General features: G+C 38.8%; 1 protein-coding gene across 8 annotated transcripts in view; it reads right to left on the bottom strand.

The window, feature by feature from the left end:
• EBF1 (EBF transcription factor 1) overlaps positions 1-14,951 on the bottom strand; it is a 272,939-nt gene that overhangs the window by 18,725 nt on the left and 239,263 nt on the right. For all 8 annotated transcript variants that reach the window (XM_032703203.1, XM_032703204.1, XM_032703205.1 and 5 more), the window contains exon 11: positions 12,773-12,861. In XM_032703203.1, the coding sequence (XP_032559094.1) occupies positions 12,773-12,861 (89 nt within the window). The remainder of the gene's footprint in view (positions 1-12,772; positions 12,862-14,951) is intronic.

Genomic DNA, 14,951 nt, shown 5'->3' with positions numbered 1-14,951 from the left:
TATTGTCTTCCCATTAATATGGTGTACTTAAAAACTAAAAAAGGTATCAGCCTCCTTTCTTAACCCACACTACTCATGCTGATGGTCTTAATTTCCATAAATGATGGGCACATAACAATGGCAACAGAATTAGTAGCTAGCACAGATGTGTACTTCATCTAGATACAGAGTAGCATGGAATAAACCAGCATTAATATCACTGGTTTGGAACAACTCTTTGAATAAACCATCAGTTGAGAGTCTGGATGTTCCCACCATATTATCATCAACTGAAGCATCTGGCAAGTAATTTGGATAGTTTTGTTGCCAGAAGCTCTGGAGTTCTCTGCTAATGTCAGATCCCTAAGTTAAAGTGAGAAGAGTGGGTATGTGAGAGCAGATATGCAGAACTAAAATCACTCTGCCAGGACATAAATCTTCTCCTTTAGGGACTTTAGGGACAACAGTGACATCATGACTCACATCTGTGTCCCTCTGACAGCTGTAGAACTTTGGTTCTCCTAAGTATGTTTACAGCATGTCTTGCCCCAATCCCTCAGTTTACCAAGAAAAGGCATTTACAGCTACTGGCAGGAACCCTTCAGAGCTGTCAAATTTTAACTCATGAGGCCAATCTACATTTCATGTACACAATGCAGGGCTGGTAGATATTACTACATTGTACTCTTGTATCTACTCACAACCTACAACACCTCAACTGAGAGTTGGTGGATGTCAGTCATATTTAGGACTCACTAACATTGCCATGAAGAAATGGTCAACATGGTAATTCCCTGGCATCTCCTACAGCACTTGCCAGAGATTATCCTGCAAGCTCACACTGTGAGGATCTAAGGACAGATACCCTCAGCCTGAAACCTGAGAGATCATGAGAGGAAACACATTTTCCATGCTCTACAAAAGGCTGCAGTATTTATCCCAGCATGTAAAGACCAGTTTTTCTGCATACTTTTCTTCAGTTATGCAATCCCATCATTCATACTGTGATCAGTTTGTCATATCCAGTGAATCATTAGAAGCCAATATACATGAAATATGAACCAGAGCACAAATAGGCAAGTCTACAAAAACTAAATTTGATATCTAACAGAAAATCCTTCACCCACTTCCTTTATAGAAATTCCTCCTTCCCACCAGGTTACAGTGACTCATACTATTCCTATCTATCTAGACTACCAAAAGATTATGCCCAATTTATCCATGAACATATAAGCAAGCAAACGACAATATTAGATTATTTTCCTCTATTTGATCTCAAAGTTTTGTCACAATGATCTGAAAGCACATTTTGCACTCTAAATTTTCCTTATATGTCTCTGCTACCTTCAGTCCCTGGGCCATCTTGAACAGGAACCTCAGGCATTTATTTTTTAAAATTTACCCCAAACTATTTGTACCAGCACCTACAGTACTTTGAAGTAGATGTTCTTTACTGAGATTAAGTTTTTAGGCTTGGGGAGTTTTTTTTTGGTTTTACATATGTAAGATTTTCTGATAGTTCTTCCTCTTGCTAGTATTAATATTCCTATTTCTTGGAAAACAGCTGCAGATGAGAACTGTAAGGGAAAAAAAGAGTTATTACTCAAAGTCTTCTCCTGACCATTTTATACCCATATATTTTTGGGAAATTGTCAACATCCCCTTATGGAAGAAGATGAATGTTTTGAATTATTTGAAGGGTCTGGACTTAGGTAAACTCTGAAAGAATTTGGAAAAATGAACAGAGGCACTAAATTCTATGACTGTCATTCAAAGATACTGCACAGGTTATTTTAGAAGCTTTATTCTATAGATCATATTATTGTGCCCATTAGAAAAATTCTCTGAATATGAGTGATTAAAAAAAGATTAAATGTGGCTTGTGTGTGGTACAATGTAGATATCAAAATATGGATCTATATGAGTGAAAAACATTTAACTTGGCAAATAGAGAGGTTGAGATCTATTTTCTATGATTTGTATACACAGAGACTTTCCAAACACAGGTCAAGTTGTATCACTTTTAAATTTGTCTCACATTAGGTCAATTCTAGACTCTATTGGGTTGCATCATGATGATGATAATTCACTTGACTGCATTTAAATCTACAGAGAGATATAATTATGTTTGGTAGTGCAAAGCAAGAATTCCTTATGAGTTAAATCAGAGGAACTATCTAGCAATTAAAGTGTAAATTGTAGATATGTGTTTTGTCAATTTTATTTTCAGGGTTGGTCTTTATTAATGCATTTACCCATATAAATATCTAAGTATGCCAAGTTATCTCTTTTCTGTAAAAGAAAAAACAAAAAGTGTCCAATCACATTCAGTTCAAGACCCATCCATGCTTTCTTTTAATGAAAGATAAAACAACCCCAACAAAGTAAAGCAAACCAAACAAAATTTCCAGCTCATTAGGATCTGTGAAACTGTCACTTTTCTGGCTTGTATGCTTCAGGTAGGAAGTGTAGTTAGTAGTGAGGTAGTGAGTAGTTAGAAATGGAGAGTTCAGATTACTTTTAATAGCATGAGGAAAACTGAAAAAATAAGACACATTGAAATTCTGACCTACAATGATATTCCACTATATTCTGTGGAGAGTGGATGCATAAAAATGGTGAAATAGAGATTGGAAATAACGTTGGTAGGTTTTAGTGTTACAGTTAAAACACTGCTCAGTCATAACCCCTACAAATGACTTTCACTTACATTTTATCATCGGTATAATTAAAAGAATTCTCTTGAAAAGGGGCATTCTCGTTACAGCCAAGGACCACTTCAGACTCAATTGAAATGAAAAGACAGGCCAGAGATTAGGTGTAGATACCAAGTGGTAATTTCTAGGGAAGCATAAAATGCCAAGAGTGTAACAACCATATTTTATAACTGTGTGTTCAGAAGACTTACAGTATTTTATTGTACAAAGAGAACTTGGCTCAGAGAGATGACTTCAATGAAGTTACTCCGATCAGATATTCTAAAAAAATTTCAACTTTCTCATCAGAAACAAAAGATATTTTGTTCCTGATACTATTATTTTTAATTTACAGTCTTAATATTCAGTGAAAATTATCCCAAGCAATTATAAGTGTTGAATAACCATGTATTTGAGAAATTAAATTTATCCAGGGTTAACACTATATTTCTGTGTACACCTCCACAATATAAAAGCAGGCTCTTTTTTCCAGTGGTGAAGGACAAGTATTACCCTTGTCACTACACCAACATATTTTAAAGAATCACTTCAAAAATACTGTTTTTTTAAAATAAATCAACATTTCAGTAACTTTTTTGATCATAACAACCTCTTGGCTCTCATGATGGTTTAAAGCCAAAAAAATGAAAGAAAATTCAGATTATAAAAATATTAGTATTAACTATTTCCTACTTATTAAAAAATACTTTTACACACATTTTATTTCTCAGATGCTCACATTTGGAAAAATTAAGCTTCTTTATTCTGCCAAATATTTGGACTTCAAGATGCTATGTCCAGGTGAAATTGTGAATCTAGCATTAAAGACACTTAGGCCATCCTAAAAAACAACATTAACAAACTCTGAAATTTCTGTATCTTGGATCACCCATAATATATGAACAAAAAATGGGTTACATATATGTGACACCACTTTAAAAAATGCTTCTTTTTTTCATTCTCCTCTCAGCAGATGCATCATTTGTCATCTATAGTCACAAATATATTCAAAAAAAATCTTTAAAATAAATCCCAAGTGCATATCTGTGTTTGTACAAGTAGGTTGAGATCGTGCTATTGTACTTCGAGGACATTTCAGTCCAGTTGAGTTATATCACCATAAGTTACATGATTGACTTTTACAACAGAAAGAAAAGGTTGTACTCAAACAACTGTTATTGCCTCAATGGGAAAAAAAAAATCAATGAAAGTAAAATGAACAAGAGATTTTGTCCGAGTTGCAGTTAATGCTACTGAAGAGCTATGGATATTAAAAGGTCAACAAATAAATTAGTCCAAGTGTTATGAAATGAATGATTTGGCTTATAATTGTATTGAGTGCAAATTGTTCACTGCCTATTAGACCAGGTAATTTTTAACCATGGTGCCTCAATTACTGTTCCATAAGCAATAATATAGTTGTAAGAGCCACCGGTTCGATCGAGTGACCTACGAGACACACCAGGACAGCTGCCTTTGCTATGATGGATCACTGAGCCTGATCTCCAAATGGTGCCAAACCTTCCCTTCCTCTGAGATCTCATAAAAGAAACATTACTGCTTGATTCATTTTACCAAAATGTTTGAGTTTTCTAGTGTCAGCAGCTGGGTATAGATTGTGAAGCTCTGTATTTCTTAGAAGAATTACGACAACAGGCATCCTATTGCTTCCAGCACTCTCTGCTAAATGGCATCATGATGGTTTGGAGGATGTTTTTTTCTGCTACTCAATTGGACTGTGTTGTGAGAAATACACGGCAATCATATTTCACATCACCACGTAAACCACCGCATAACACCTAAAACTAGGCTAGAAATGGAAACTGTAGGTGAGATTACAGACATTACTTCACACTTCTGCAATGCCCTCCGTTCAAAGATCTCAAAGCGCCACTTTAATGGGAACAAATTAAACTTCACAACACACTTTCTAGGAAAATATTCTCTCTTCCCCATCTTCATCAGAGACAGCCTTAAAGTGTAGCAGTTTGGCTGAAGTTACAATGGTCTATGGTTACAACCAAGGCAAGTTTTGTAGGCTAAGGTAATATCTTTTATTAGAGACACTGATACAGGCAAGAAAAGCTACAGTCAGCATGCAGGAAACAAGGATGGGTACCCAAACCCCTGTTTTATTCCAGTTATATCAGTTAGTCTAAGATATTACAGTTCCCTACAAATTCTGATAGTCTTAAAAAGGGAAAAGAAATCAATTTGATATTGCTTTCATGCTATGAGGTAACATCCATGGCAGCAGCTGTGTTTCCCCATTGCTCCTCAGGGCACGGTGTTCCCTGTGAGCCAGGGCTCAAAATATGACAATAAAGGGCTCTCCAGGCTTCCCAGGACTGGGCCTTACAGGATTGTAACTATGCAGTAACTACATAGATCTGCTCTCTGCCCATATATAAAATAAACTGAAGATGCAAATGTAATTCCTGAATTAGCAAATAATCTGTGCAGGAGAAACCACAATAATAAAAGCCTAATTAGAATAGATTGTACCCCATACAACCAAATGCTGTTTATATTGTCACTCTGCTATATTTTTGATAAATCACTACATTCAAACAGTCTGTTGGGAGGGTGATTTTCCATTTCATCTCTCCATTGAGCAAAAATGTGCCATGTGACTGGAGTCTGAATTTCCATTTCACCAGCATACAGTTGAACTGAATATTATTTGGCACAATACAGTGTACAACTGAGCCACTAAATGGCTGATTTACTAAATTATTATTAGATGAGCTCTTGCTGTTCCAAGTGAAAGTGCAGTCACTGCCTCTCTTCATGGTGTGTTCAAATTGTTCTGTGTTTAAATATTCAGCATGAGGCTAATGTGAACTGATGAACTGATGAACTGATGAGACTACAAACGCTCACTTTCGGTGCAGATAGGGAGAGGGAGATGTAACATATCATGTGGCCTGCAGAGGTGAAAATGATTTATATTTAAGGATGCTGCTGCCTATTTCCATTACTATACAATATTCTTAATTAGTTTTGTGCTTGATTCAGGAGTTTGGAAATGTAGCTAGAAAACAGCTCCAAAACTGAATTACCTGTGTGGCTATGGAGGCATCAGAATCCTGGTGAGATGGTACTTGAGCCTGGATCTCTGTCAATAAAGTGCATGAGCTGCCTCTGCAGTCTCATACTTTGCTACCTTTAATATTTGAGCTGTAACTTAAAAGTACTACCTGTGATTCTGACCTGAGCATCAGAAATCCTAGAAATTGTAAAGGACTGACCACACATAGTAATTCTATGACTTTCTGAGGTGAAGGGAGCTGGGGAAAAAGGAAAAATATATATATTTTTTTAAATGCTTGAAAAAAAAGAAACAATTTCTTTACTGCCACCTGCTGGAGTTGACAATAACCCTTTGTCCCACTAAAAGAACAAGCAGCCTCACTCAGAGGACAGTTACCATGAGCATTTAAAATACTGTGATCCCAGACACTTACAGTAGATTAGAATTTTTTATTGGTGCTATGTTGCCATAACAACATAAAGACAGCAGATGACTTAAGCTAAGCTTGCAAAGCAAAAGGCTGCTCATCTGGCAGTTAAAATGAATACAGTTCACTTCACAAGTTCCCCATATGGACCCTTAGTGTATGGTAATGAGGATACCATATGGTGGGAGAAAATGCACAGAGAACAATTGTGCTCCACTGGATGAGTGAAGTGAGCGGGAAGTTATGAGGAAACACAGGAGAGAGATTTGTGTGTGTGCTCTCTAACTCAAGGGTTTCTTTCAGAGGGGGGTTCTCTCTCTTCTTAATCTTCTTCTTAATATATACATGCACAGAAATGACAGAGAAACATATTGTACATTTTTCAACATCATTCATCACAAACTGTCAGCTGTGTTTGTAAATCAGTTTGGTAAGATCTTAGAAATTTGTAATTCTTAAAAGGTAAAAGTGCTAAGTTTTTAGACAAAGTGCAGGAAAATTTAAGCACTTCTGACAAGTAGAAACATTAGTGGTAATCATTTTAAAAATGCTTGCATCCTCTTGCCTGCATGTTTAGCTGTAAATAATGCCGCAATAAAAAAAAAAAAAAGCTTTAGAAAGGGGAGGGGAGGATGAAATGGAATAAATATTTTTTATTTTATTTCCAAAAGGATAAAAAGTAATAGATGATCAGAGCCATATGCGTGCAAAATTCTGCTGTAAATGTACATATGCTATACAGTACGCTGTACTAACCCAATCCTAAACCTGGTAAGACAGCTTGCTAAAGGCTGCAAAGTCAATTTTGTACTACACATGCTTCATAAAAGATGAATATAAATGCATTAGTTAGACACGGTGAGCTAAATTAGAAGGTCAGGCAGGGCTGGAAGGGCTGAAATATCACACAACCAATGACTGTAATTACTCTTTTTTAAGTCTATTAAGTGGTGTTGTTCTATCAAGGCTCAGGGGTATAGGACATGAAGTACAAGATAAAGTAATGTGTATTTATTACTCCCACGGGATCAATTTACCAGATATTTTCAGCTCCATGGAGCAAAATACACAAATGCAGCCTTTGTTACTTTCTTCAAACTGTGGCTTTTTCCTTCAAAAACTCTGGTCCTCAAAGGGACCGTGTTTACCTGTTTGGTGTCTTCCTGTTAATTGTTGTATTTAAAACCAACAAGTATAAGGATACAGGAACAGAGAAATGTGGGGATCCCTCTTACAGGATGTTCAAACAAGTGGTTCAAGTCGCTCAGATGGAATGTGCAGACCAGAAAACCCAATCCCAGGCATGATTTTTACCCCAAGGCAAAGCAGAAATTGGGAATGGAGAATGGTGCAGAGCTCCTTGTCATCATATTAGCCCTGATCTATTAAAAGTTTTGTCATAGATTCTAAATTACACCATCTGCTCATTTGCTGAGTAAATGCTGACCCACTTATAAAGAAAGCTCACTGAAATGTGTATGCACACTGTTGACCTTCAGAAAGGAAAGGGCTCCTTGCCAGCCATGTGTGTGTGGCTCTGCCCTTCAGCGAGATGTGGCTGTGGCTCTGTCCCTTATCTCCCTCATTTCAGACTCTTTGCAGATTCCCAGACACGCCTCTGACATCCACCACACCATAAGGGTGATACTTTCACAGTTACCTTGGCATTTTGGTCATCTTCTCAAAAAGCTTTGAAACTCTCTCCTTAAACCTTTTCAATAGGATAAATAAAATACCAAACCTCAAAAACCTACACAAGACCCTCAATCAACTAAATGCTCAAATTGTTAGGAAATTAAAAAAAAAACAAAAACAACACAACTGTTAAGGATTCAATAGCAACATTAACTCTGGTCTCACATTCCTATAAATTTTAGAGTGGAATGTAGAAACCTCCAAGCACATCCCATGCCCTCCGTGCTGTACAGATGAACTTCCATAGCTCCTCTTCACATGCTCCCCTTCCCTGCTCATACTTAGTATAAAAGTTTTCTAACAACTCTCCTGTTTCACTGGGTGGGGATAAAAAAAAAAAAAAAGTGTTTTCTTAGCTGAAAATTACTAACTTGGGTTAAAATGCCCAGTATGTTGAGTTAGCAGATGGAGATCCTTTCTGGAATTTCCATTGGGTCTATGTGAAGCAGCAAACCTGAGCTGCCTTGTCTTCATTGCTATTTTAACCTCCAGTAGCGAGCCTCGGCCAACCACCCACGTTTAGAGACAACCTTTATTTGCAATATAAACAATACCCATGTCATGATGGATAAAGGGCAGATCTGTGGGATTTCATATCGAAAAAGACAACTGCTTTTGCCAGTCACTGATTCCTAATAACCACATGTCTTCTATTAGTGTCCTAAATGAGGAGGTGGAATATGTCTGGGGAGAGGGGGGGGTTAATGACTGACCAAAGAAAAGGAGCCGAAGGGAAGAGGGATCCTGGTTACCTGCTCTCTCTGCTCAGCAGGGAGGCCCCTGTGCATTAGAGAGAGAGAGGCTCCACTTTCATCTACATGAAGAGAAACCAGAAGTAAAGGTCCCTTTCAGGACGGATAAGGGGTGTCCTAGAAAGCATTGAAGCTACAGACTGGGAAGGGAGAAGACGTCAGATCACAGAGGGGGTCAATGCAATGACTTGCTTCTCAAACACAGAGTGAACAATCTCGATGCTTAATCTAAACACAAGTGATGAGTTGTAAGAGTGGTGAAAATGGCAAATAAAGTCCAGAAAATTGCATATAAAGAGGAATCGTTGCTATTAAATCATTTAGGATGGATGTGTTTCAAATCTAGCTCACAGTTGAAGCTGTTTTACAGCTATAGCTGCAGAGTTTTAACAAAAGTGCAGAATTGCAACGTATCTGCCAGGGATTTATTTTAAGGATTGTAGGGTGGTTACATGAATGAACCTTAATAAACTCAACATGTTGTTGGGATCTGAACTCTTCAGTGATCTCCACTGCAGTTTTGTACACAAGAACCAACAACACGTGTTCATTTGTGTGCACAAATGGGAACACATGAGATGGAAATGGTGCACACACGTGTGCAGGGTTATTCCCCAGCTCCACAGGCAGGCTCTCTACAGACTGCTCCTACAGGATGATACACTTTCATAACATTAACATCACGGTATTCCTTTTCACTTCTCCCCAGAGATCTCTTGTTTCCTCTGATCTGCCTCCTGTCTGTATTAGAAAGGAAAGACTACACTGCCCAGCACACTCCCGGTACTTGATCTCACTCCAAGCTTTGGGTGCTAATCCCACTGCCTCTTGTCTCTCCTCTTGGTGTATATGCTTGTGCATGTGGGTGTATATGTACAGACATGCACATCTGCTAGTGACATCCCTCCACTGGCTGCTTTCCCTGACCTTCTCTGTACAAGGGAACAGGATTCTGGCTCAGAGCTGGCTCCATAGCCCAGCTGCCAACATCAGCTCCCACTCTTCTCCAGAAACTACATATTTCAATTTCACTTTAAATACATTTCTACATCAGCAGTCAGTCCAGCAGCTCAAAGACCCTAGTTCCCAGGTGCTCCCATTCTCCTCACTATGGGAGGACATTCTCCCCTGGAATTTGGCTACTGAAGTACTGAAAAGGAGAAAAAAAAAAATAAACCTGGCTTTTTTTCTTTGCCTGCTATCAGCAGATAGCCGGAACATTTTAAAAAAAAAATTCAACCCAGGCATAAATAATGAGCACTTCTGAAAATATTGGTTCTAAACTACTAGAGATCAAACTTCTGAAATAGCCTCAATGGTTTTAGAAATGCTGTTAACTCACCAGCTCTGGAGGGCAGAGCATGTGCTAACACTCAGTTGATGGCCTCAACAGTTCTCCTTGACTGCAGGGATAAGTCACACTGCAGAATGCTCTGGATGGTCCATGGGAAGGACAATATGACCTTATGAACACAACAATTGTAACCATTTCTACTTCTTGAAAGATCTCTAATTCATCAGCAGTGTTTCAATGGAATAATGGCCACAAACCCTAGCAGCAATTAGAGAAATGTGTTTTGTTTTATTTATTTAATGCATAAGCACAAGCTTTTTAGTGAACAGAAAGTGATGATGCACTGGCAGGACAATGGGGAAAATGGAGGAAAGTGTATTGAAAGCTTTGAGCGTTGATCTCCTCTCTGCTGCTTCTCTCAAACATTTGCCCTCTCTGCCTGTGGTTCCACTGTGGAAGCCATATGGCTTCCAACACTCTTCTAAGTAGCCACTGAGAATTGTCTATAGTGGAATACTGCCAAAGCCCTTCCTGGTTTAATGACATGGGGAAGAGCACTGTGCTGTGCTCACCCAGCACAGACTCACTGCGTCCTTGATTGTGATCCTGGAGCCAGCGAGCAATGCTGGGAATTGAACCATCAGTACCTCAAATACAGAAGTCGACATGTGCCAAGCCCTGCTGCATTCAGCCTCTGTGCATGGCATATTAATGAGTCTTGAACTTGAGGTCCAACCTTCAAGCTTGCATAGAAGGAATTACCCAAAGACAAAAAAAAAAGGTCCTCTCTTCGTCCTGTTTCCCTCTAAGCTTCCACAGTGTTTCTTCACTGAGTTTGTTCAACCCTTAAGCAGTAATCTTTTTTTTGGCCATAACATCATACCTCTGCACACATAACCACAATTTCCCTTGATTTAAAGATTTGAAAAAATAGTTTAAAAGACAGTCCAAACAAACACATTAAGCCAAGAGGGTGTATAGGGGACAGATGATTTAGGACTAAACTTCATTCTCAAATATCCATAAATACCTGCTAAATGTTGATGCTGGGATACAGAGCTAGATGAAACTCTCTTTCTGCCTGCTTTTATGTCCCATGACACTGGGGAGTAGAAACATGTGGTAACAGTCTCAGTCTAAATGGGAAAGAAGAGGGTGCTCAACCTGGTGGCTGCATTCCCATATCAGCACAGAGAAGCATTCCTAGGGACCCCGTTCATGCCAGGGGTGTCAGAAAGGGGGCCCAACACCTACAGAGGTTGGTGATGCACTACAACCCCCAGCTTCATATCCCAACTCGGAATTGCTCAGTCTTATTTAAATTTCCTAATTTAGATGAAAGCCATGGCCATCCACAAGTCAGCTGGAATGTCAGGTTCAGGAGTTTTGCAGCATTACTTTTGGGCCTTGCAAATACCTGGTGCATATTGAAGGTTGGCTTCTTCTTTTCTCAGAAACAATTTTTCTCCACAAGCACATTTGGCAGCAGATGCCCAATACAGATGAAAAAAAGCCCCCACAGAAGGATGCTCTCTTTCTTTGGAAAGGGTTGCACTTCTGGATGGAAATTTGACAAGCCGTGAAAGCTGTGTCCTGCTGCAAATCTGTCCAAAAGTCAGGGAAAGGGACAGCTTGCAGAGGGTGAACAGAGCCAATGGAAAATGTAACTCTCCAGGACGGCATGTTTCTGTGGTGGTAAGAGAGAAGGACAACACACCAGTGACCCCAAAACCAGAGTCTGCAGCCTTCCTAGGCAAAGATAAAAGACCGAGTAAGCCTGGCCTGTAAAAAAGTCACTCACTGAATTTTACTTCTGTCAAGAAATTAAATAAATTAATTTACAGTGTTCGTGAAATCTCACCTTTGAAACACTTTAGAAATTTAACCATTTTTAGTCTACAACAATCCCTGATGAAAACCTACGGACATGTCAGGAAGTTACAGAAGAAAGGTCACAAGTACTACCCAGTCACAAAGGCTATCCTGGACATGCATTAACTCAACAATTAATTTGTTATGTGTCTTGGGTCTGCAAATTCACATCTTCCTTTCCATAGGGAGTGTTCTGTCTCCCCAGCTCGCTCAGGAACAGCCCTGATGTTAGAGTAGATAAATACGTGGTGGCAGCTCCTCACAGACAGTGACTCCAGCTCAGAGTTCCTGTGGCAGCAAGCAACACTTTTTCAAATATCCCATCTCTTTCTCCAGTATATCACAAAACTCACAGCAAATTCTTGCAAGGTAGCAAGAAGAGACCTGAGTGCAGTCCCAGACAGTGTTTTCACATACGTGAACTATGTTTTTTCTCTCATAGCTTTTACTCGACAGAAATCAACAAAAACCACTCACTAATTTTCATGGGAACAAACATCACTTCACTACACAGTGCTTTAATTATATTAGCAATCCTGAAATAAAACAGTATATATAACCATTATTATCCTAAACCAATACATGGTGCAGCAGCAATGGACACACATTCCCTCAAGATCCAAATAACTCGATCTTATCAATGGTGAAGTTCTCAGATTTATGCTGGCAAGTACTGCTGTGATACCAAAACCAAAAAGCATCATCCTCCTATGAATAAGCTGTTCAAGTCCAAAAAGAGTAACCAGAAATTTGTTCATTTTAAGTACTTTAGAACAAAGAAAGATTTGCTTTTAACAAAGGCAAGAGCTGTTTGAGTTAGCTGTGACTGAGAAGGTCACAGAAGTCTCCTAAGCCTGCAGTGGAAGTTGCTGATTGGGTTTTCTTGGTCATGCCTCTGTTTCAGCTTATCTGGGTTGGGTACCAAAACAGGACCATCACGTTTATAGAGTCTTGCACTTTCAGACAAAAACATGCAGTAACCATCTTTACCATATTTAATAAAACAATAAACTTTGTGCTGACCTTTGGCAAGCGTTCGGGGTCACCAGGGTGCCGGGGGATAACCTTCTGTAACCTTTGGAAACCATAGTCAATGGTGGGTTCGTTCAGAGCTGAAACAACAACAAACAACATCGTGATGTGACAAAGGCATCGCAAGCGGCTCCGCTGGACTGTGACAATGGGCAAAGGCATTGAGAGACCGAGGAAGGACCACAGCACAATCCCCTTTTACTGAAATCAGCACACACTGTGACATTTTGGTTCAAGCACTATTTGAGGTTGTTTCTGGGGCTTTCGTTCAAACAGCAAACCAAACCTTACCACTTCAGTTCCTACAACAAGGTTGCTGGAAAAATTTTGGAATGTTGCATACATCTTCCAAATAGGAAGCAACTATTACGTCTGAAAGGTACAATAACATTAATTTGATAAATACTTTACACCCCATGTTTCATGTTGGGTTTTTCCTCCTTATATATTATGAGGAAGGTCCCTTGTGATTGGAAGACCAAAGCAGTAACTATTCAGGAGCCTTTCTTGTTCCAGACTTGATTATACGTATAATATGCTCCATGTGCAATGTTCACAAATGATTTTGTTGTGAAATACATGCATTTATCTTGGCAGAAGTTTCATTTTTTACTCATCAACACTGACTTCAGCAGCTCAGGCTCCAATCTGCACTAAACTGATCCAAAAGATTTAATGAATTAAAAAAAAATAAAAATCTATATTTTTACTTCATCTTTCTCTAGTCCTTGTCCAATAAAATGGAGGATAGAAATAGTGGAAGTGGAACACTGCATTAATGGAAGCTCTGATTGTGTCAAGCCTTTAAGCACATGCTTATCTGTAAGCACATACTTAAACCCATTTGCTTTCAACAAAGCAAATTTGAGCATATTATGTTTTTTATATGATTGCCTATAATTACAGGGGACTGCATTGAATGACCTTCTAGCTATATTTCCAGTCATATGATCACTTTAAAACTCAGATGTTAGTGAGACTTCAACACGTGCTTAAAATTTCCTAAGTGCTTTGGTGAACTGGAACAACAGTCAAGCATTCTTGAGCATCTCTAAACAACAATGCATCTTGACTCTCCCATGCCAATAGAGATGGTGAAATTTTCCACAGCAATTTATTTGCAATTTTTTGAGTTAAATGGAAAAAAACCCCAACAATTCCAATCCGGATTTTTATATTTTCAGCCTTTTTTTGGTGGAAAAAAAAATTTTTTTTTCAGTTTTTGAGTCACTTTAAAGTCTTTCTTATTGTCTTAGCTTATCAACTGCAAGCACAATTATTTCTTGCACAAGATCTGCTTACTAATTTATGAATATATCTTACACCTTTAGGAAGGTCTTATTATGAACTTTATTATGTGGCTAGAACAATGCTATTAGAGTATTGCAAAGAGAATTAGCATCAAACTATATATCCCAGCCTCACTTGTGTAAGCACCCTCATGTGGCTCAGTGTTGCTTATCCCACAGCAAGTTACACAGCTCCATCACACTGATCAACATGGCACAACCTGTCCATACTTCCATGTTTTAAGTGAATAGAACATTTTTTGTACTCCTAAAATTAAAGACCTTCATGTGATCATGAAACTATTATATAATCCCTGGCTTGTTTTTAATTAATTGGTGTGCCATAACAAGCCCACAAAACAATCCCTTTAAATTATTACTTTTTTCAAACCACGTTTCTACAGCAAATGGTCCTGCTGGCAACCAAAGGGTCAGATTTTTATCTCCTTCTGGACCTTCAGTACATCCCACCTCCACAAGCAAATCCAGCAATGCTACTGCAAATTGAGGCAGAGCAATGTGGTGTAGGGGGATGTGGACCTGCCTGACAGTGGTGAACCACAAGTGTGTGGCTGATGGGGACTGGCTGGAGAGGAACGTGGTCCAGCAGAACCAGGATTCTACTTTCTGAGCTTTTTATTACCCCAGAGGTCATGGCATCCCTCTAGTCGCCTTGTTTCATTGGAGTTTTTCCATGCATTTCCTTTCATTGGAAATATCTGAATCTGATCTTTTATTTATATTCAGGTTATCATACGGAAGGGGTAAGAATAAGGCTTTTCCCCTGCCCTTTCCAGTTTTGGGATGGTTGGGCCTTTTTTCCACGATTCCTTTCACACCTTGACCTCTCTGTTACACAGTTTTGCAGAAAATATCAGTTT

This window comes from Chiroxiphia lanceolata, chromosome 15, assembly GCF_009829145.1.
Source record: "Chiroxiphia lanceolata isolate bChiLan1 chromosome 15, bChiLan1.pri, whole genome shotgun sequence".
Taxonomy (NCBI): domain Eukaryota; kingdom Metazoa; phylum Chordata; class Aves; order Passeriformes; family Pipridae; genus Chiroxiphia; species Chiroxiphia lanceolata.
Note: the sequence above shows the minus strand (reverse complement) of the source record. Positions and strands in the feature narration are given on the sequence as shown.